Source organism: Camelina sativa, chromosome 19 (genome assembly GCF_030686135.1).
Source record: "Camelina sativa cultivar CO46 ecotype springtype chromosome 19, ASM3068613v1".
Taxonomy (NCBI): Eukaryota; Viridiplantae; Streptophyta; class Magnoliopsida; order Brassicales; family Brassicaceae; genus Camelina; species Camelina sativa.
In genome coordinates, this window is record NC_141898.1 from 7,769,567 (window position 1) to 7,793,038 (window position 23,472).

The window sequence follows — 23,472 nt, forward strand, 5'->3', positions numbered from 1 at the left end:
TTTAAACCGACATATAATTGCTCAACTGATGAATAAAAAAAATATACAAAATGCCCTACATCACCTAAGAAAACTAGGCAAAGATTCAAAGTCATATTAATAAAAAAGAGACCAAAATGATTCTGAATACGAATGAGCAGAAACCTTGATTTATGAGGCATTGAAATTAAAAAAATTATGCATTTTATTGTGGTTCTTTATTTTAAAGAATTTCAACTTTTAATAACTTTAAAAATTCAAATGTATAACTTTTTAAAATTTTTAAAGATTATTAATATTTCAATTATTAAAACATTTACCTTTTTATAAAATATTTAAGATATGAATAATATTTAAACTTTACAAGAAGTTCAAATATTATAAGTATTTCAATTTCTAAAATAATAAAATTTATTCAAACATTTTAAATTTTAATAATATATACGAATTAAAATATCATATGATGGATTATATGGCAGGACATGTTTGAGTTGATATTAATAGAAAATTAAAATGTCATTGATTCGGTGCTACACGGGTAAAATATCATCTCATTATATTGTGAACTTTTTAAAAATTTTAAAGATTATTAATATTTCAATTATTAAAATATTTAATTTTTGTAACTGTTTAAGATATTAATAATATTTAAACTTTATAACAAGTTCAATTATTATAAGTAGTTCAATTTCTATAAAAAAAACTTTATTAAAACATTTTAAATTTTAAAAATATATTTAAATTTTTATGAAGTTTTTTCTGCGATGTTCAACGAATTAAAATATCACACGACGGGTTATATGACTAGACATGTTTGAGTAGATATTAATAGAAACTTAAAATGTCATTAATTCGGTGCTACATGGATAAAATATCATCTCATTATTTTGTTAACAATATGAATATTAGATTAATAGACATATCTAATTAAATCGATTAATTAATACTGTAACAAAATAATTATTATGGGTATAGTGTAGGTTAAGTCATATAATTAACAATCAAAATACAATATCTAATTTTAAAAACTAAACAAATCAAATAAAATTAACAAACAGAAATTATTATTTTTATCAAATAACTTAAACTGCAATGTACCGCGGGTCAAAATCTAGATCTGCTAGAATAGATCTTACAAAATAGATGTTATTTTCATAAGTTATATTCAACATATGATTTCATGGCATAGTGTTTGAGCAAAAAAAAATTAAAACAAATAAAACAATTATATATATAACATTTTAAATAAAAATTACAAAATAAATATTAACCCGTACTCGTCCAATTCTAGTAAAATTGTATAACAGAGCAAATGCATCATTAGAGACTTTAGATATAAAGTTGCAATATAAATAGGAGGGGCGATATCTATAAAACTTGTTCTATAAATAGAGCTGCATGGGGAAGACACTTATCACATCCAAAACTAAAAGCAACACAAACACAAGAAAGCATTTACTTTCCAGTCTATCATTTCATATGCAATATAATTGTCTATCTTAACCTACAAGCATGGCAATCTTCAAGAACAAACGCATGATCTTCTCATTGATCTTGGTGTGTCTCATTGTGTTGTCTCCAGTGGCTGAGGCTCAGCTTGGTCTTGGTGGTCTTGGAGGCCTTGGTGGTCTTGGTGGTCTTGTTGGTGGTATCGTTGGTGGCCTTCTCAATCTCGTCAATATCAATGGGGTTATATTTTGCTCTCTCAATGGCGCTCTCAACGGCACTTCAACTCCTGTTTTCGCTAGTAAGCTTTTTTTAGGAACTTATGATATACCAAGTTTAATTATAAAACCAACAATATTGTGAGACTACTAAATGTATAGAATTCACGAAATTTCAGCAACTGTTTTGTCTTCTATAGTAAGTAATAATCTTTCGTACACTCAAATTTACTAATCCTACTATATATACTGCAAACGAACAGATGCAGGAGTTCAGCTCCAGTGCGGAAGGCAAAACAGAGTTGTTTCAACTGCGACCACGAACGCTGCCGGATTATTCTCGCTTCCTACAAACGCAATTCAGATGTTGCTTTCCACACTTCTTTCTGATTGTAGGGTCGTCGTGACGACCCCTCTCTCCACCTGTAACGCTGAACTCCCTTCTGTCGGCAGCCTCGTCTCACGGTTAACCATGATCGGAAGCAGCGTCTCCGGCCTCCTCAGCATCGTCGATATCATCCCTGCCGGCTTTAATCTCCTTAACTGATTCCAAATTATATGTATGTTCGGTTACAGTGTGTTTCCCTTCTTTTAATATGTTTTGTCTCATGGCCATTTACGTTTGCTTGCGTATGCATGAATAAGGTCTAGACTTATGTCTCAATCTTCAAAGTCTTCTGTTGTAATTTTGTTTCCAGGTTTTTAAATGTATAATGCTTTTGTGAAATGATATAAATTAACAATTTCCCTTTTCAAATATATTAATTTGTCAATATATGTGCATGCGTCTATGTAAATGAATGGTTGGGGTGAGCGTCCATTGCCATATCAAACCCAAAAAGAAAAGAAAAAACATTATAGAGAATATGCGAAGAAGTACATGTCAACATAATATGCAATGACTTATTCGGTACATGCATTCTATTTAGGAGTCCATACGCTGATTACAATTATCATGGAATATATATATATATATATATATATATATATATATATAGAAACAACTAATTAAACGACATACTCTAGCTAGTTCTGCTCCAGTTGATGTAAATAACAAAACTTCTAGCTCCGTTTATATATGAGGATTTAGATTGCATGATTCGCAAATGGATTAACTTTAAAATTTAGTACTATATCGATATAATTTGTAAACTATTAATAAGTTACCAAGTTACTCCACCGGGATGTTTCATTGTGACTCAGGCGACATGTTGTCTAAGGATCTAATTAAAAGGCTTGGAAAGTCCAACGTGACGGTGAGGTGGGTGCAGTAGCTATGACAGTGATCTTCCATCTTCAAGAGTAAGACATAGAGGAGATGTAGAAGGAGAGGATGGGAACTGTTTTGCAAGTTTAGATGCTTGTTGTTACTTTCCTATTTATGAGCAAGAAACAATGGGGTTTATACTGTTCGAGTTTGGACAGCGGAAGCTTCGATGGTGGCTGTTGTTTCCATTCTTCTTCCTTACATTTCTTGTTCTTTGAAAACCAGCGTTTGGGTTGATTTGGATATAAGAATTATTTAGTGGGCTAGTTAGGAATATAACTTTTCCATGAGCCCAAGAATATTTGTTTGAGCATGTACAATGTAAAAGGTATAGGGTCCAAAGAAAATGAGACTAAATGATCACTGGCTTCATGAGTGGAAGAATTTAATTTGGGCCAACCAAGAAGCTGTAAACATTGTGAATATTGGGCAAAGGTGACAAATTTTTTAATCACTGAATGTTGCAATGTAATAAATCTGTTTCAAAATCTATGATTTCATGTGAACATATTGTACTTATGTTAATCATGATGACTCTCTTCTCTAATAGCCAAAGAAACCAGCATGATTATCGGACATACCCGACAGATGGTTAGAACAAAAAAAAAATAAAAAAAAATGAGAAAAATGTGGAAAGAGAAAAAAGAAGTGTTTCTGCCCAGATCTATAAAGACACTGAATCTACCACCTATTTTTATTTGATTGGTTACATAAATTAAAAAATATTTAAATAATAAATTCAATTAAAATATTATTAATTATTTTTTTAACACCCAAGGGGAGATATGTCCGATAATCATGCTCTTAGAAAATACCCTGCAAAATTCAGAAAAAAAAGTAAAAAAGAAAAGATTCATAGTAACTGAACTAAGCCTGACATTACAACTCTAACACATATACTTATAAATTTCAAATAAATCTTAATCTGGCCTCACAACCAGAAGCGATAACATGTTTAGAAATATACTTTACGTACATCCTTTATAGTGATAAAAAACCTCAGATTTCCAAAGTCTTGTCCCATTTTTACCATTTACTTGAGGTTCTTACTATAAAAAAACAGCTTAAAACTGACGAGCACAATCGTCAGTAAGTCGTCGGAAACATTCATTACCGACAAATTACTGACGGACTATGTCCGTCAGTTCTAGATTATCGGAAAAAAAATCCATCAGAAATTCGTCGGTAATTACCAACGGATTTTTGATAAACAATTACTGACAGATTACCGACAGATATATTGATAGTCGGTTTGTCGGTAAATCCGTCGGTAAAAACCTGTCGGAAATCCGTCGGAGAATGGTTTGTCGGTAAGCTCGTCGGTAATGTTCTGTCACACATCCGTCGGAGATATATTTCCGACGATATTACCGACCGATCAATATCGGAAAATATCCGTTAAACCGACGGAAAAACCAGCGATTTAACGATGGAATTTCGAGAAAGTCCGTCATTTCCGACAGATTACCGACGGATATTAATTTGACTTGTTAGAAATCCGTTGGAACGGGAATAATATAAACGGCTATAATAACGGATACATTTACCGACGGATTTCCGACGGATGTAAATTTACGACTGTCGGAAATCGAATAATATACGAGCGACAACAACAACGGATATATTTACCGACTAAATTCCAACGGTGTGTACTAACGGTGTAATTTGGTCGGTAATCCGTCAGAAATATTGACAGATTACTGACGGATTTCGTCTATCGGTAATTTTCTAACGGAAAACCGATAAATTCTTAAAGCGTCAGAAATCGGTCAGTATTCCGTCGGTAATTACCGACAGACAGTTGCTCGTCAAAAATACCGTCAGTTATAACCTTGTTTTTTTGTAGTGCTATATAGTCATTATTAATTTATTTTGTTGTTTAAACTCCCGAACAGCTTTGTGAGGATTTGTAATGCCTTTCAAACAATTACTGAGAAATTACAAGTTACCTGTAAGGCAACTTGATCGAGATACGACTAATATATACAACTTGATCAAAGTCGAAGAATAAAAAAAAAAGATTCCATATGGACCAGTCTATTACATAAGCTAAGATGGCTGGTGGGTTTGCTTTTTATCAAGAGTCTACTACTTGTTTAGGGTTGATTTTTTATATATAAGAAAAAAACATACGGAGGAAAAAGAACTCAAAACTGTAGGACACCCCCTTCACTAAGATGTGGGTGTCGTTTTATTTAAGGATTCACTGTATCGTTTTCTTGAACCGAAACTTTTAGGATACATATAAGGTATATTAAAAGTTAAAAGTGTAGTCCAGTATCGTGTCTTTCTTTCTCAAGCCATCTCTTTAATCACCTTGTCTATTATCAAATTTGACATCTTTTCTTTTAGATTTAACTTCAAAAATATTTCTCACGCTATGGAGAATTTTTAAGTTCTCGATTATCGTATGGTTTATTTTGTTATTTGAGAACAAGATTTCTTGGTAAAATAATATATATGGAAGACCCAAAAATTGTTGTTTTACCAAATATAATTGTCTTTAATGATACAAAGTTATAAACTATATACAGTACTAGTATTAGACCCGTGCTATGCACGCCAGCACGGATAAAACTTAAAATGAGATCAGATTTAATAGTAAAAGAATAATTTTGAATTTTATGAAAAAAAACTAATTAAGCAAAACCATTTTTAGTAACAAAAATTTCGTTTTTCTATACTACAGATTTGAGTTCACCAAATGATTTTTATTAATATTTTTTTTTGTTTCTAAAGTTTTTAAAAAATAATTTTATTAATTTCAGTTACATATTAACATCCTACTAATAAATCAAACTAAAAAAAAAAGCTGCTAGCCACATGTGGCTCTATCTTCACTACCACATAATAGTTTGGTCCTAAACACAAAAACATATGATAAGATCATAATTCATAAAGCACCAAAGTCACAATAGAAAGTGGAAACAAAATCAGATAAATAAAATCGTTCGTCATTTTCAATTTTACAGTAATATTATGAAACACACCAAGTTGTTATTGATGATGGGATATACTTGTACGGGGATTCTCTGTAGTTCGTCCTTTGATCCAAAAAATTCCGAAGTGTCTACAAAAATTTGGAGGCTATATATGCTCTTCTTTGTCGTCAATCTCCTTTAGAAGCTTCAAACATCGACTTGAATCTCCTTTAGAAGCTTCAACCATCGACTCAAACCTATTATAAACCGTTGTTGAATCAATTAGATATACATCTTGGAAGAAAGAGTAAGCGAAACAAAATTAAAATTCTAACATCATGATGGGGGCTTACATGCATGTTTTTTGCATGTCTTCTTCAAGCCTAAAGCAAATTTGGATCTATTTGTGCCGATTGACACCAGTATAGCAGAGAAGACATCTCCTTCCATGGTCATGCTATTCAATTTAAGAGAAACACAAAAAAGATTAGAATGAATCAGATTTTTTTTGTGAAAATAAAATGATGCAGGGAGATATAATTGGGAGTTTAATAGGAGATAAAACGGTTTGAGATCGTGGTTTATGAACGTGTATTTAGGAAATTAAATTGTTTTTCTTTTTAATTATGATTTTTATTTTGTTAAAGTTAAAATGACTTAATTTGTTTTTTTTTTTGGCTGACATGTCAACATTTAATTGGTACAGTACACAATATTGTTTTGTAAACTATATAATTTTAATAAGTTGGTTATAAATAGGTTATACATTAATTAATAAATTAATTGGTTACAAATTAAATAGTGGGTGCAACCTTAATTTATTTTCGGAAGATTTTATTACTAGATCACGTTGTTTCCAAAAATCTTAAAGAGAATATTCTAAAAAATCATATCATCTAACTTACCATATTAATTTCTTTTATTAAAATTATTTATCAAATAAAATTTTTTGGTATCTAACTTAACATATTAATTTGTTAATTATCATTATACTTCACCTCTCATTTTTATATATGAGCCTATTTTGTGAAACAAATAAATTATCATATTATTTATTATAATTAAAAATAGTTTTATTTCCAGATATACCGTAAGTTGAATTTTTAAAAACAAATATAAATTGTTCAATATATAAAATATTCAAGGTTTAGTAATATTATTCTTTAAAAATAATATCTATTGAATTAAAATTTTCACTGAGTAACGGGTCAAAATTTGAATATTTAGATTTAATTTCATATTTTTTGTTGAATTTTCTAATTTTATATAATATAATAAACTTTAAATAATTTATTTTGAAGTATTTTTAAGATATTGAAACTTGATATAAAAGTTAGAAACTATAAACACTCTAAAATGATTTGTTATAGCAATGTCAATAATATGTCACTATAACATGAAAGAATTTCATGAAACCAAGTATATTAAAAAAAAAAGTATAACAATATATTAAATTACTCATACTATAATAACTCTTTTTGAAAAAACCAAATTTACAAAATTATGTCTTATAATGACATTCAATTCATGATGTAGAATTTACATTATTGAAATAACTTCAAATACATAAACTCGTAAACATATTAAAATTTTATTTTAAAATATAAATATACAAACATTTATATAAAATAAAATTTAACTAGTGTTATAGCACGGATACTTATCTAGAATCATTAATAATATAATAACTTATAAAATAGGTTTCGTTTTTCAAGCCATCATATTTAACATATGATTTATTGCATAATGTTTTATCCAAAAAAAACTTTTAAAAACAATTACATAAATTATATTTTATATAAAAATTATAATATAAATAAAATGAATTTCAATCCGTGCTATTTTAATCTAGTTTATAGTATAAAGGATGTATACTTATCTTACAAACAAAGAACGAAAATATTTAGCAAAATATACAAAACAACATATTTTAAAGATCCACACTTAAAATTTTGTTGTATTATAAAGTATTTGTAACTATGATTACACCTATTCTAAGCTAAATTTATTTCTTTATTTTTGTATTCTTTCTAATATACATATGTATATTGTTATTATATAGAATTGTAATTACTTTTTTTTTTGCATTTTGCATTTTCAAGAAAAAAATATATAAACATATTTTAATATAATCAATTAATAGCATGTCACGTATCTTATTAATGTATGTGAAATATCTCAAGGTTGAAACTTTTTTTTGTCAACATTCGACCACAACAGACCGACCAAGTAGTCAAATCCTAACATTCATAGAGAGCGGTAAGAAGGTTTAAACTTTAAAATTAAGATTATTAAATTTTACTTCATTTTTTGACAGAAAAAATGAAATTGTACTCATTTTTAAGAAAATAAAATTCCCAATAAAATTAGGTTTTTTTCTTAAAAAGAATTTCAATAAAATTAGGTTTTCCTTTTTTTATTAGTTTTCTATACCCTTTTTAGAATAGGTTTTGATAAATTTAGAATTGACATGTGTCAACATCTTAACGATATAATTGACACGTGTCACGATCGTGTTAATGAGTAACTTTGAAAACCAAACTTTATATAATGTTTGTAAACACTTACACAATTGTAATTACATTCTATGACCCCGGTTCACTAGCTATTAAACCCTATATATGGAGACGTTTTCACTTGATTTTTTTTTTAAGTGTATATAAAAAAGTAAACGCCTATCATATAAATTAATTACATAAGAGCAAAGTAAATAGGAGGGGAGAGATCTACAAAAATTGTTCTATAAATAGAGCTGCATAAGACAGTAGTTTATCACATCCAAACACAAAGCAACACAAACAAATATTTGCTCTCTACTCTAAATAGTTTCATATACAATTGTCTATAGTAATCCAAAAAAAGATGGCAATTATCAAGAACAAACACGTAACCTTCTCATTAGTCTTGTTGTGTCTCATTGTGGTGTCTCCAATGGCTAAGGCTCAGTTACTTAATCTTGTCAATGTCCCCCTTATCACTGGGGTTCTATCTTGCACTGTCAATGGCGCCCCTCTCAATGGCACTTCCACTCTGGCTTTCGTTAGTAAGTTTTCCATTCTCAACCTAGAGACTTAATTATACCTATACCTATACCTATACGTACGTATACGTACGGACTAAGATAAATTAACGAAATTATATTTTGTCATCTTAATGAATATTCACAGAAAATAATATGATCTCTCTTTGTTGACATGCATGTACATGCACATATATGTACTAATATAATGCTGCAAACTAATTAACAGATGCGATCGTCCAGCTCCAGTGCGGAAGCCAAAACACAGTCGTATCGGAAACGACTACTAACGTTGCCGGAATATTCATGCTTTCTACAAACGCACTTTCGATTCCCGCAATCCTCAGCGGCTGTCGTCTCGTCGTCCCAACCCCTCGCGCCAGCTGCAACGCCACCCTCCCTTCCACCGGACAACTCGTATCCCCGTTAAACCTCGTCGGCAGCCTCGTCTCCGGTATCCTCAACATAGTCCCTATCGTCCCAGCTGGCTTTGTCCCCACAAATTAACTAATTCCAAACATAAAGTACTATATACTTTATGTTCGGTTACCGTGTATTTCCCTTCTGCTTTGTGTTTTGTGTCATGACCATCTACGTTTGTTTGCGTATGCATGCATCAATAAGGTCAAGTGTATGTCTCAGTCTTTAAAATAAAAGCTCTTGTAACTTCTGTTTTCAGGTGTTGCTTGCATAATGCTGTAATGAAATGTAACAAATATTTTCCGTTTTTTTATATAATCCCTATTGTCGAAAATATTAAATATATTATTTAACATTAAATGAAAGATTGGGTGACAATATAATATGTAAAAAGATAATTAAAATTTATTATTAGTGGTATTTGATGAGATATATTGGGTGAGTCGGATGACTTGTAAATAGATTAGCTCACAAAGTACTAAATTATACAAGGAGTTTACCGTAACTACGTACGTACGTACGTACAACTACAAATACATATCATGATATGAGGCCTGGAATAAATCATCGTAACTGAGCCTAATATACATGATAGTGATATATGTAATGATAGTGATATATATAATTTATAAAAACTTCTGCACGTCTCAAAAGTTCTTGGGTCGACTGTTTTTCAACAAAAAAAAAGTTGGGGACCAAGTTGAAACATATATAAACTTAGGAACGAGACATTTCAAAACACTTCATGTGACCAATAGAGAAATACAAATTCTTAAGTTTTGGTATTGAGTTAAAACCTCAAAAAAAAAAAGTGGTACACCACCTCCGATTTGTATTGCATGTAGGCTGTAGCCATGCCCGGTTATGTGCATATCTGGCTTTTTTATATATATATATATGTTTATCCAAATCTATTGAAATTAGATCCCAATATAATTTCTATGAAATTTGTGTTATAATAGGGTCCAGAATTTTACACAATGTCGACTAGGCAGTGAAGAAAAGTAAACATGGTAATTACTTTCGGACTAGAGATTTTTTTTTTTTTTTCTGGCATCGAGAGTTTCGTATTTAGATTAGGAGGAAAAACTATGGGCATGTTTCCAGATTTTTTAATTGGACTTCAAACCGACATTAACTATAAAAAAAAACCCTGATAATTAAATTCTCCAGAAAAAAAATGTCAAGTTTACTTTCGTTTTACCTTTTATATATATATAAATTGGATGTAAAATATTCTTAGGGTTTCGCAGCCGCTTAAAAAACATCCATCTCCTTTGCTATTTTTTTGCATATTTCGTACGTGATTCTCTCCTCCCTAGCTCTTAGATCATCATTTGTTTTGCATATTGATTTTCCTGTGAGAAACTAATAGCTGAACGTGACAAAGCAGTGTAATAAATCGGTGAGAATATGGCGCTAACGGACGAAGAGATAAAGAAACTGTACCTAGTCCAGAGGACATTGATGCAGATGCTCAAGGATCGTGGATACTCTATCGAGGATTCGGAAATTACGATGACACTAGGAGAGTTTATTGAGAAATATGGGGACGATTTTGAAAGGAAAGCTCTCAATACTCTCAAAGCTAAGAAAAACGATGACAATGGGAAGGTACATATATGTATTTATAATTAATGTTTCTACAATATGTTTATACCTTATAAGAAGCTTTGTGGATATACAATTTGGTTTATTGGCATTTGCATAGAACAAAACTGATACAAAGCATGATTTCATTGTGTAGCTCTATATTTTCTTCCCTAATAAGCCCAAAGTCGGAGTTGCGGAGATGAAGAAGTACACGAACAAGTTGAAATCGGATAATGTTTTCAGAGCAATTTTGGTGGTGCAAGATATAAAGGATTTTTCCAGCTTTGCTCAGCTTTCTATTAGTGCAATCTATCCAAAATTTCATATTGAAGTTTTCCAGGTAATTTAAAATAATAATAAAAAAAAACACTTTTTGGTTTTTGTTCTCTTGACCATTGAGTATTGTTGGCTTAGGAAGGGGAATTGCTAGTGAACGTAAAGAGCCATGTTTTTGTTCCTGAGCATCAAGCTCTTACTACTGATGAGAAGAAAACTTTCCTGGAGAGATACACGGTGAAAGAGAACCAGGTTTGTATAGTTTTTTTTTTCGCATAGAAAGAAGTATTGTTGTTGTTAGTTTTGTGTAATTAAAGTTTGGAACTCTTCGGTGTTATTGTTATATAGCTTCCAAAGATTCATGTCACCGATCCAATCGCAAGATACTTTGGACTAAAACTTGGCGAAGTCGTGAAGATCACACGTCTGAGTGAAATCTCTGGTCGTTATGTTACCTATCGCTTTGTTGTATAACCAAAACTTTTTGACAATGATTTATATATTAATTTGATCATATAAGACATAAGCTTGTTGCTTGTGACCAATAGTTTTGAATCATTGGTTGTGTTTTAATATAAACTGAATCAAACTATATTACAATCACACATGCAAGTATGCACATCCGAATACAAAATAAACAAATAAAGAGATCTGTTAATAGGATGCCATCAAAACAGAGTACTCAGCCCAAAAAAAAAGAATTGAAAATTTTTATTTTGTTTGTGAAGAATTAAAATTGTTTTTGTATTCGTTTTAGTTATTTTTATGGATTAAAATTAAAAGATAAAGTGGTTAAGAGAGGAGAGGTTGGCTTGGTATGAGGCCTTCTTCATGATCTTCTACAATTGGTTTGGCATTTCTGTAATACGCATAAATTAGGAGTTGCATTGTCCCAAGCAAGAATCCCATTCCATTTGGCACCTACACACACAAAATAAAAACCAATTTAACTATATGATCTATGTCCCTATTAGAAAAGTTTATATCAAAACAATGATACTTACTAGTAGAAAAATATCGTGTAGGAGTAAAGCGTAGACACCCCAAATCGCGCCGTTCAGAAAGAGGAAAAACGACAACCAAAATGGCATAAACTGAACACTCCTTGTTGTCACCACCGTTTTCTGATCGGATCAATGATCAAATGATTTTAGATTAAAACGACATTAATTATGTGTATACATCGAAATGAAATGACCACGCTTAGTAATGATAGAATAGACATTGATATTTTTAGTTATAAACACGTGCTGAAAAACACTCTCCATACAATTTAATGTCTCTCTTTTTAGCTGTGGTACGGTGGTTGGCTCGATTATTGCTGAATGATAATATAACACTTAAAATATACGACAGCCCAAGACCGGTCCTAGGGTAGCCAAATGAAGCAACAGCCTTGGACCCTCAGATTAAATACAAAAACAATAGTTTTTTATTTTCTTTTTTGAAATTTAGTCGTTTAGTTTGGTATGCAATAATCCTATCTCCTCTGAAATCCAGTATTTGCATATATTTGTCTTTTTTATCCATACCAACACGTATCTAACACTACTCATATCTCTTCTTTTTTTTCCCTGACAATCCATCTATATAAAATCCTTTTTTTTTTGTTAGGTAGATGATTGATTATGTAATTAACTAAAATACTCTGTAATTACTGTGATAAAAAGAAATCAAGAAGAGAGAGACTTACAATAACGGAAAGAGGCGAACCATACATGATAATGTTGAGAGTTGCACATATGAAACCCATTGAATTAGAACGCGAGTTTGCATCTCCAAACGCAGTTCTTGTTCCCAAAATCGCGATTACTGGAAAACACACGTTCAGAGCTAGAACGACTAAAATTGTTTTCAACTGAACAAAAAAAAAAGAAATGAAAGAAATCAAATTAGTCATAAATTTAAGTGGAGCATAATCCTAGATTATTGATAATATATATAGCAAGTAGACATAATTTAGAAATGAAATTATTGAGTAAGAACGTCATCATAATAAATAAAAATCTGCTAATCAGATCTGAATCTGAGTCAGACCAATGTAATCCCTTATCTGTCCATTAAATGAAAATGCATTCAACCAACTTTTACCATATAAAATAAAACCACAGCATACGTAAGATCTCTTTATCAGATATAAAATGCAAACCATAAAACTCTTGTATAGGTCGAAAGATAAACTTACGAATCTGGATTTGGGGACAAAGAAGAGGAAAATGATAACGTAGATGGACTCAGCAAGAGCACCAAAGCCATTGACTGTAGAAACCAAGTATTCACCAGGTGTCACTATCCCGTAATATGTCCATAACGACGAACTCATCAACGTGCAAATGTACGGCAAACACTCGTACTCCTTCGTCGACCTCCCTTTCACTATCTTCCAAAACGTCTCCCTATATTCATCAAATCATCATAATGAAATTTTAATTTTCCCATTTTCTTGTAACTTGTTATAGATTTTAAATCAAAAACCATATTGAGAATTAAGATAAGAGTGATGAGATAAATTATAACTCACACAGGGGAGAGGAAGACAAGCACCGATATAACATTTCCTGCATCGATCATCATATAGTTAAATTAATGATCAGTTTATAATATAAGATAATTTGATCATGGCCAAGTGAATTAATATGTGATCATCCTTGATGAGGATGATGATAGACTAAAACACGTGCAAAGAAGATGGTGATGTTACCTATGACTCCAACATAGAAACTTAAGTCTGCCATATTGGGGGGATGGGTTTCTGAAGAAGGCAGATAGAGAAAGACTAAAGAGGATGAGAGAGAGAGAGAGATATAGCAAATTATAAGGAGGCGACTTTGTGTTTATCTGTCCACATACGAGAGAGAAGATATATATATATATATATATGTGAGTTTTTTTGGTAAAGTATTAGTAATAAATTATAAATTCTCTTTCAGACAGCAAAACGAACAGAACACTAATGTTAAACTAAAAGGGCTCGTGTAGCATGTGAATATTTAGATTAGGATAAAAGTAGAATCGTGCGTACCTTATTCTACAATTTCCACTTTTCAGGTTGAACGATTCTTTTTCTCTTATAATCTAAGTTTTCAATACTCTACTTATATTGAAAACAGAGATTTAATAAAGATTTGAACGGCTGTACGTAATATCACGAGGACAAGAAATCTGTCCATCATGTGAAACATATATACTTCTACTGGCAGAAAAAAAAGTTGCAATAATATTATTTTTCTTATAAAAGATCCATATTAAAATAACCATGTCCATGTGGTAATAAAATTTTACTAAGAAGGATTATAATAAGATTTAGGAGTGAAGATTTTTAAAAGTTTGATTTTCTTTTTGTCAAAAGTGGTTTCTTGTGGCATTTTATGATAAGTTTTCTAAACATCATTATATATTATAGATAACTTATCTATTTTCACCGATTTGACAAATCTTTAGTTGAATAATTTTATCCTAAATTTAAAATTTACTTTAAACTAAATAGTTGACCGAAAGAATTAATCTTAGTTGATTTACTTTAAACTAAATTGTTGACTGATGGATTATGGATATATAATCTTGATTGCTAGTACGAATGTAAACATTATACCGACCATCCATGGTCTATCTATTGATGTGTGCTATTGTTGTTGTTTTATTTATAAACATACTAAATATATATGATTTGGTTGATTAAGAGGTCGATACATCTCCTTATTGGACTAAATCCCTTTCAAGATAAATTCCAAGTCCAGCCATAGCATTGCCTATAATTTTACCATGTAAAAAAACTCGTTGTAGAAGCTTATCCTCAAATAATATTATCTTTTTTTTTTAGAAAAGAGAATCTTGATATCTGAAAATATTAATCTTCATTGATAATATAGAATTTTCAGGTTTTTACATGTTTTTTTCTTTTGGATGAAGATTTGTATCTATGTATATGTTTTTGTTCATTTTTTTTAATAGATTTGATCCTTTAACATATCTTCACAGGTTTAATTATTTGATAATTGATGATGTGAGTCTCGTAGATCAAATTAAAGTTTTAATATAAAAAAACAACATTTTTGTTTCTACATGCTTTGTTTATATGAAAGTGATTAGAAGAATGGTAAGCAATCAGTTTTCTTGAAAAATCCACGTCATGGTATCCTACTACTGTCTAAATTCGTGAAACACGCGGCTGCTTAATTATTTGCATGTAGGTCCAAATAGTTTAAGTAGTTTTCCACTTTTGGCCAATAACTTTAAAATCTTCATATTAGACCCTTTGTCTTGGATCGAGTAAACTCAGTGAAACAACAAATCTTAGAAGAGAGACAAAAGAAGAGTCAAAAAAGAAAAGAGTCAGTGTGTGTTGTTGACTTGGTTGGTTGACCTAAAGATGGCGACTTCGATGATTCAGAGGTTGTTCAAACAGGGAACAAAGATCGTCGGCGTTGGACTCAATTACGTTTCTCACGCCAAAGAACTTGGAATTGGCAACTCCCTCCCAAAGGTACGAACTTTACTTTTTTTTTTTTTTTTTTTAATCTTCTTCACATTTCTTTCTGTTTTCTTCGAGAAATTGATCGAACAGGATTTGAAAGTTGCCGCGTAAACTGATTTGGTTTGTAAAGGAACATAACTGGGGGTCCTCCTTCATGCATAGTGTTATTTTGATTTGACCCTCTCTGTTTTGTGTTGTGTGATTTGCTGGAAGTAGGACCCGATTGTGTTCTTAAAGCCAACTTCGTCGTACCTGGAAAACGGTGGAACAATAGAGATCCCACATCCACTGGATTCACTTCACCATGAGGTGGAACTCGCTGTAGTAATTGGACAGAAAGCAAGAGATGTCCCTGAACGGTTAGCCATGGATTACATTGGAGGTATATTTTTTACTTACAAGTAACCTTACCTCGTGGATGTAAGAATCAAGTCTTTAACTTTAAACAAGTTGGTAATATACTTATTGGTGCATCATGGAATAATAAGGTTAACCTGTATGTATGTGATGGTAGTTGTGGTATGTATTCTTTCATCTTAGTAATTTTTATATCCCTTTTTAGTATGTACGGTGTGTGCTTATGTTTCTCCTTGTTCTCTAGGATATGCGCTTGCTCTTGATATGACTGCTAGGGAACTCCAAGTGTCTGCCATGGTAGATAACCATTTTTCTGAATGTTTATGGGTTTTTACTTACATAGTTCCCACTTTTAATAATTTTCTTGCATGCTCAAAGCTTTGCCATTTACTAATCGATCTGTCCCTTGTCCTTTACGGTCTTTATAAGCTCGTAAGCCATAATTTGGTCGAGTTTTCCCTGTTTGGAATCATAACATATGTTTGTCAATTGATTCCATGTTTCTCTCCATCTTTTCCTGTAAACAAAATCTTAGATTTGTGTCCTGTTTTCACACTCATCAGTGTTTTTATGCAATTCTTTACTTAAGCATATACCGTATCATCATGAGGTGTTTAATTCTCGTCTTCAGGCATCTGGTCTCCCATGTACGCTTGCTAAAGGACAGGATACATTTACTCCCATCAGCTCCGTTGTAAGTCATTATCTGGAACTTGTTTCCCAAAATTGTAAAGTTTACCAAACCATGTGAAAATCCACGGATAAGAGCTTAGAAGTTTTGACTCATTTATTACTCTCGTCCGAGATCACTAGATATGTAGCTAGGATCTTATAGCAGATTGCTTAGTCTTATTTCGTCCACTGGGATTTATGTACGTATATAACTGAGATTGGAGTGCTTGTCATCACCAGTCAATATGCGAATATGCGCAACAAACAGAATCCATTAACTACTTATAGACTTATATCAAAACACACTCTTAGCCTCTTTATCTTAAATTTGGTTTCTTTTTACCTTGTTTTAGCTACCAAAGGCAATGGTGCTGGATCCCAATAACCTGGAACTTTGGCTAAAGGTTTGGCTCCTCATGCTCTGTGTTATCATATGAAGCTGCTGCCGTGTTCCCTTTTGAGAATTTCTTTACTCTGTGACAGGTCGATGATGAGACAAGACAAAAAGGTTGGACAAAGGATATGATCTTCAAGGTCCCATATCTCATCAGCTACATAAGTTCTGTAATGACCCTTTTCAAAGGAGATGTCATATTAACAGGTAAAAACATCTGTTTCCCCATCATCAAGAGATTCCGTAAAACTTGCAACATATGAGTAAAAGGTTTTGATTTGTCTATATGTATATAGGTACACCAGAAGGTATAGGACCTGTAAAGATTGGTCAGAAGATAACCGCTGGAATCACCGGTCTTTCTGAAGTTCAGTTCGATGTCGGTAGGCGTGTTAAGCCGTTGTTCAGATAGTGTGTTTTGTGAATCTTTTTGTCATAACTCTTTTTTGTTTGTGTGTATAATCCTCAATCTATATCTTGTAAACATTGTTGTGAATTGTGATGATGATACATGTTAATCAAGTTCAAACTCCACATTAGAGTTAAATTATGTAATTAAATTAATATAAATATTAAATAAACTAAATGATTGACAAAGAGACTGAACTTTACTACGCGGCGAGTTTGTGTCCGTGCCTCCGTCGCTTAGTTAGGTTTTGCGTCTTCTTCTAGCTAATAATCTCCGCCGCTTCTCTGGTCTTCACGATGTTCTTGTGTAGTGTTCGGAAACTTAATACAGTGAAATGACTCCGGAGACAAAAGTTGTGAATGCGTAGATCCATCGCGACTGGGTTTGCGTCGATAGCGAAACGGTTACTTGTACATAAGCATCGTCGTCTACACATAATAGGTAACCACAGAACTGCTCCTTCCTGTTTCTGGATTCGAGCTTTCTCCGATTACCGAAAGATTTGGAGAGATGATCTCAACTTTAGCGAGGCACTTGATTTGTTCACTCGTATGGTTCACTCTCGTCCTCTTCCTTCAATTGCCGAATTCACTAGGTTACTGAGCGTTATCGCGAAGATGAAAAGGTACGACGCTGTGATCTCTCTCTTCGATCAAATCCGAATTCTGGGAATCTCGCCTGTTCTCTATACCTGCAACATCGTTATGAATTGTGTTTGTCTATCTACTCAGCCTCGTCGTGCTTCGTCGTTCCTTGGGAAGATGATGAAACTTGGCATCGAGCCTGACTTATTCACGTTTACTTCTCTTGTTAATGGTTACTGTCATTGGAATAGGATTGAGGAAGCTATAGCTTTGTTTGATGAGATTGTGGAAATGGGGTTTAGGCCTAACGTTGTGACATACACCACGTTGATTCATTGTCTTTGTAGAAACAGACATGTGAACCACGCGGTGGAGGTTTTTAACCACATGGGGGCTAATGGGATTCAACCGAACGTTGTTACCTACAATGCTTTGGTGAGCGGTCTTTGCGAGATTGGTAGATGGAGTGACGCTGCTTGGCTGTTTAGAGATATGATGGAGAGGAACATTGAACCTAATGTAATCACTTTCACTGCATTGATCGATGCGTTTGTGAAAGTAGGGAAGCTTTTAGAGGCTGAAGAACTTTACAAGGTGATGATTCGGTTGTCTATAGATCCTGATGTTTTCACTTACAGTTCGATGATTCACGGGCTTTGTATGTATGGTCGTTTAGATGAGGCTAGGAGAATGTTTTATTTGATGAAAAGCAATGGTTGCCACCCAAATGAAGTGACTTATACTACTCTCATACATGGGTTTTGCAAGTCTAAGAGGGTGGAGGAGGGGACCAAGATCTTCTGTGAGATGTACCAGAAAGGATTAGTTGTGAACACAATCACTTACACCGTTCTTATTCAGGGTTATTGTCTAGTCGGAAGACCTGATGTTGCGCAAGAAATTTTCAGTCAGATGGGTTCTCGTGGTGCGCCTCCTGATATTAGGACCTACAACGTTTTGTTAGATGGTCTATGTTATAACGGGAACGTAGGGAAAGCATTGATGATATTCGAATACATGCGGAAGAGAGAGATGGATATTAGTATTGTTACGTATACTATCATTATTCAAGGGATGTGTAAGGTTGGTAAGGTGGAAGCTGCTTTTGATTTATTTTGTAGCCTTTTCTCCAAAGGAATGAAGCCTAATGTTATTACCTACACCACAATGATATCGGGATTTTGTAGGCAAGGCTTTATTCATGAAGCTGATGCGCTGTTTAAGAAAATGATACAAGATGGGTTCTTACAAAATGAAAGCGTGTATAAGTAGGTGGTGCCACCGTGAGCTGAACTCATGAGGAGTTAAGGTTACTTCGATGGTTTTGATCTCAAGCATCTGAGTTCTATGACGGTGCAGTTGCAGTTTGGGGAGAGCTAACGCAGCTGCTCAATAAATATTGGGTGAAAATGGGATGAAACAGCGAGAGAGGCGAGAGCCTCGAGAATCAAATCCATAAAAATCTCACTTCTGCAACACATGTGAGGTTATATAAAATACCTTTCATTAGCACATGTTGCATATATTAGGAAACTTATACAGCTTCAGGATGTATTGGTAACTGAAATTTAACCTCCACTCTTGTTGTAAATTGTAAATTTTCAGGTGCAATAAAATGTTGTCGTACCTCGTCCCGTCTGCTACATAGGTTGTGTAATGATATCTTTACTAGGAGATGTCATCTTTGAGATTCCGCATCGAACCAGAGTTATGCGTTAGATAACTCAAGTCTCGAATATAGTATTCTTAGGAAAGCTGTTGATTAATGTACCGAGAACCTGTAATAATTGATAAGAAAATAACTTCGAGAATCCGGTATTGCCCTTGTTCAATTCGATCTCTGTAGGCGTCTAAAGCTGTGTTGTAAGGAATATTTAAATTAGGGGTGTTTTTGGATAAAAATCATAGAAAGTAAATAACTGAAAGATTCTAAATGATTTCTAAAGAGTTTATAAAAATCTTGTTAATTATGAGGTGTTATTCGTTCGTAATAATCTCCTTTGTATTTTAGCTTTTTCTGGTTATTATTATTTATTATTTTCATCTAATTGATTTTTCTTTTTATCCTAGCTTTTATTAATTATTAGGAAATATATTATAGTGTTTTCAATAAAAAAAGGCCATGAATGTTTACAAGTTTTTAAGTGGTTATTGAAATCTAATTTTTGGTTTTTATATTCTAAATTTTGGTTTATAGTTTTTACATTTTATGTTAATAATTTATTAAAAAGAAAAACAGAAAAAAGAATTTAAGTCACGATTAAAAAATGAAAAACTAGTAAAACATAGATTTTGTTTTTTTTTTTTTGAAAATTGAAAAAATAGACCTAACAAAAACCTGATTCCTAATTTTTAAGAAAACCAATTTTTGCATAATCTTAATGTAGATTTAAAAAAAAAAAATCTAAAACCAAAAATAGCTTTAAAATCCACAGCCATTCAAAACCTATTGAAAATATGGTTTTTTTTTTCTGGATTCAGTTCCCTTTCAAGTTATTATTTTTTGGAGATGCCATATATATATATATATATATATATATATTTTATTATATAAAGTTGGGTTTTGAAAGTTAGTAATTCATATAATATTTACATGTGTCAAGTATATCCATAATATTTTAACATGTGTGAAAAAAAATTATTTAATCATTAGAAGAAAATTAAAAAATCTTAAAAACAAAAGGATTACAATTAAAATTTTTGAAAAATATATAAAACCAAAAGTAATCTATTATATCACTAATTCTAATTGGAAAGTTATCTATTAAATTACTAATTTCAATAGGAAAATAGTTGCAATTAATAAGAAAAATATTTGCAATTTAATAGCAATTATTATTTTTTATAATCATATAGTAAAAAGAGGCTTACGATCTTGTATATATATAATAGTCAAGATTACAGTATAAATATGTGTAGGAGGCACATCCAAACTAAATAAAAAAAAACTTGTCCAAAAAAAACATAAGAGGATTAATTTGGTGAAAGAGCACTCGTTCGTTCGAGCTTTTTAATAAATGTTTTGGAGCTAATGTGTAAAAAGCAAAAAGCTAAGGTAAGAAAAAATTGTTAACAAATTTCCATTTTTCCTGTATGAAAAAGAACAATCTCTGTTGCTAGAACTTTTCTTAAAGAAACTATAACGTGGAAATCGAAATTGGGTTTAGTGTAGCGCACTGGCTCGTTCGTGCTTTATGACAAATGTTTGAAACGTATGGGTAACTAAAAGTAAAAAAAAACAATGAAAACTTGTGGATATATATACCACACATACATCCCCACCAGACTCATTCATTACAATACCTATTTTCTTATACTTTCAACAAAACAAAAATGGTTTTTTTTACATCAAACTTTTAAGAAATGTCTTCACACAAGGTAGGACCGTACGGCGATGCTAGTAACATCGGGATGGAATTCAACGACGGTGTCTTTGACGGTGTCACCAAAGTGAGGGTGGGGACAAAAAAAACCAAGTGATGTACCTCGATATTGAGTACACCAAGGACGGAGGTGAACAGAGGATACCGCGGGGAAACAATGCACATCAGATAGCAAATTTATTAGGAAAAAAAATGAATTTTTCTTTCGTATTCCGATCATCTTGATCTAAAATTCTACCACATTGTTAAAATCTTTACAAATAAATGATATACTATCTTGCTATCAACATTTATCCGATTGTCATCCGAAATAAAATAGAAAATATATTACATTTTTTTATTAAAAAATCATAACAATAAAGGTTGAGATTTTGCTTTCATCACTTGTAAGAAAAAACTAGATCACATTGTTTGAAACTATTTCAGTAAAAGCTGGTATATTTTCATTACACTTCTCTGTTTTAAGAATTTTTCCCTACTTTCTTGTGATGTAGCTTGCAAGTTGCAACGTTCAATGTCCACTGGCCATTCGAGTACATTACTACCGTTATTGGGAGCTACGATGGCCTTGAGGTTAGGGTCACCAGTGTTGCATTTAAAACATCCCATGGGAGAACGTCTCCTACATATGGTGTATGTGAAGAAAGAAACAGAGGAATAGAGAAGGAGGAAAGATTGATTCTTTATTATCTCAATCGATAGTTTTTGTTACAATGATTTGTTCCTTTATATAGAAGGATACAAAGATACAAAGGTTTTAACCTAAGTTCTAGGCTCTTCTAATCATTGTCACGTGGCGTCACTGTTGTCGTAGGATTGAAGAGCTGCAAAACGATTCTTAGTTGTTACAGCCGTACTCTCTGCAGATATTGTCTTATTTGCTAACATCCTTTCTTTGCCTTGTATTGCAGGTAGCCGTTGAGGACATTGCTTGATTTGTGGTAACGTATTGGGCCGCGGTCCCAATAGGCCTTTTTGCAAAGCCATGTCGTTTTGGACTTTGGTCTTCACAGTATGTAGTCCCACCAAAAATTAGCATCACCTCATTGCCATCCAGGAGTTTATGGACCTGGCGGATATCTAGAATTCCAGATTAGTCAAACTATGGAGATCAGTAAATTCTGTAAACCAGATAAATTGATTTGGCACTATACTAAATCAAGAAAATACTCGGACAAATAGAGTTATCAGCTCGCACGTGAATAATTTACGTAGGTTGAATATGGGCCGTGCATGACGGCCCTTAGAGTACAAGCTTGGAAACTTGAGGTCCCCCCGAAGGTTTAACACTTTTTCTAGCAGATTGCTTCTCGTTCTCTCCCTGTGATGGAACGACTTTCTCATCGGGTTGTTCGGTGCGATACCCTATGTAAACGATGTGATTCAGAGGTGGAGACTATAAATCACGCACTATTTGAATGTTCTCATTCCCGTCGGATTTGGGACTTATCTCCGGTTGACTTAAGTTCTGGGGGCTTTCCCTATTGTTCCATATACAAGAACCTAGATTTTCTTTTTTGGCAGGTGTCATCCCAGTCGGACGCTTCAAATATACGTCTCCGCTTACCATGGATTGCCTGGTCAATTTGGAAGGATAGGAATAAAATCGTTTTTCAGGGCAATGAGGTGGAGCCAATTGAGGTTATTAATCAAGAGGCCAATGACAAATTTTTATTGGAAGAGGCCAAGTCCTTCTACTCGGATTCCCTCGATCCCTTGCCTGTGGAGACTCGAGATCCTTCTCCCCGGTGTCAGGTTGATGGATCTTGGAAGGCTTCAGATCCGCATGTAGGTTTGGGATGGTGGTTTTGTAATAGTGAGGATACCACAGTGCTAATGGGAGCACGGAGTCAACGACGCAGTCCTTCCCCTCTACATTCGGAGTTTCAGGCTTTGATTTGGGCGATGGAATCCATACTGGCGGCGGGTGTTGACTGTCAGAACTTTGAGACGGATTGTGCAGAACTGGTGGCGATGGCTGATGGTGCAGTCTCCTGACGAATGACCCGCCTTCTCCAACCTGTTGGACGACTTCAGCTTACTCCGACCATCCTTCCCAT

At 32.8% G+C, this 23,472-nt stretch overlaps 7 protein-coding genes and 1 long non-coding RNA gene across 11 annotated transcripts; 7 read left to right on the top strand and 1 right to left on the bottom strand.

The window, feature by feature from the left end:
- Window positions 1-1,358: 1,358 nt before the first annotated feature.
- On the top strand, window positions 1,359-2,400 carry LOC104767554 (phylloplanin-like). Its single transcript, XM_087502442.1, has 2 exons — window positions 1,359-1,726; window positions 1,907-2,400. The coding sequence occupies exons 1-2, from the start codon at window positions 1,492-1,494 to the stop codon at window positions 2,188-2,190; spliced, it is 519 nt and encodes a 172-aa protein (XP_087358568.1). The 5' UTR covers window positions 1,359-1,491; the 3' UTR covers window positions 2,191-2,400.
- A 6,192-nt stretch (window positions 2,401-8,592) lies between these two features.
- On the top strand, window positions 8,593-9,604 carry LOC104765507 (phylloplanin-like). Its single transcript, XM_010489228.3, has 2 exons — window positions 8,593-8,874; window positions 9,080-9,604. Exons 1-2 carry the CDS (start codon window positions 8,694-8,696, stop codon window positions 9,355-9,357), a joined length of 459 nt encoding a protein of 152 aa, XP_010487530.1. The 5' UTR covers window positions 8,593-8,693; the 3' UTR covers window positions 9,358-9,604.
- A 1,079-nt stretch (window positions 9,605-10,683) lies between these two features.
- Window positions 10,684-11,613, top strand: LOC104765508 (DNA-directed RNA polymerases II and IV subunit 5A-like). The gene is made up of 4 exons (XM_019241269.2): window positions 10,684-10,884; window positions 11,018-11,203; window positions 11,278-11,391; window positions 11,488-11,613. The coding sequence occupies exons 1-4, from the start codon at window positions 10,684-10,686 to the stop codon at window positions 11,611-11,613; spliced, it is 627 nt and encodes a 208-aa protein (XP_019096814.2).
- A 71-nt stretch (window positions 11,614-11,684) lies between these two features.
- Window positions 11,685-13,994, bottom strand: LOC104765509 (bidirectional sugar transporter SWEET16). The gene is made up of 6 exons (XM_010489231.3): window positions 13,841-13,994; window positions 13,661-13,697; window positions 13,325-13,535; window positions 12,833-12,997; window positions 12,144-12,263; window positions 11,685-12,060 (listed from the first exon to the last, which is right to left on the bottom strand). The coding sequence occupies exons 1-6, from the start codon at window positions 13,872-13,874 to the stop codon at window positions 11,932-11,934; spliced, it is 696 nt and encodes a 231-aa protein (XP_010487533.2). The 5' UTR covers window positions 13,875-13,994; the 3' UTR covers window positions 11,685-11,931.
- Window positions 13,995-15,396: 1,402 nt separating this feature from the next.
- Window positions 15,397-17,583, top strand: LOC104765510 (oxaloacetate tautomerase FAHD2, mitochondrial). Its single transcript, XM_010489232.3, has 7 exons — window positions 15,397-15,622; window positions 15,830-15,995; window positions 16,215-16,267; window positions 16,602-16,664; window positions 16,996-17,046; window positions 17,126-17,243; window positions 17,333-17,583. The coding sequence occupies exons 1-7, from the start codon at window positions 15,509-15,511 to the stop codon at window positions 17,446-17,448; spliced, it is 681 nt and encodes a 226-aa protein (XP_010487534.1). The 5' UTR covers window positions 15,397-15,508; the 3' UTR covers window positions 17,449-17,583.
- A 31-nt stretch (window positions 17,584-17,614) lies between these two features.
- On the top strand, window positions 17,615-19,999 carry LOC104765511 (uncharacterized). 4 transcript variants are annotated; one of them, XM_087502440.1, is made up of 3 exons: window positions 17,805-19,112; window positions 19,217-19,515; window positions 19,635-19,999. In XM_087502440.1, the coding sequence occupies exons 1-2, from the start codon at window positions 17,805-17,807 to the stop codon at window positions 19,232-19,234; spliced, it is 1,326 nt and encodes a 441-aa protein (XP_087358566.1). In that variant the 3' UTR covers window positions 19,235-19,515; window positions 19,635-19,999. The 4 variants fall into 4 exon arrangements, with proteins under 4 accessions (XP_087358564.1, XP_087358565.1, XP_087358566.1 ...); XM_087502441.1 differs by having other exon boundaries at window positions 19,217-19,510; XM_087502438.1 differs by having other exon boundaries at window positions 17,615-19,515.
- Window positions 20,000-20,944: 945 nt separating this feature from the next.
- LOC147920296 (uncharacterized) lies at window positions 20,945-21,701 on the top strand. The gene is made up of 2 exons (XR_015591317.1): window positions 20,945-21,084; window positions 21,412-21,701. It is a non-coding gene; the product is annotated as an uncharacterized LOC147920296 (long non-coding RNA).
- A 696-nt stretch (window positions 21,702-22,397) lies between these two features.
- Window positions 22,398-23,410, top strand: LOC147920297 (uncharacterized). Its single transcript, XM_087501001.1, has 2 exons — window positions 22,398-22,424; window positions 22,937-23,410. The coding sequence occupies exons 1-2, from the start codon at window positions 22,398-22,400 to the stop codon at window positions 23,408-23,410; spliced, it is 501 nt and encodes a 166-aa protein (XP_087357127.1).
- The last annotated feature ends 62 nt before the right edge of the window (window positions 23,411-23,472 follow it).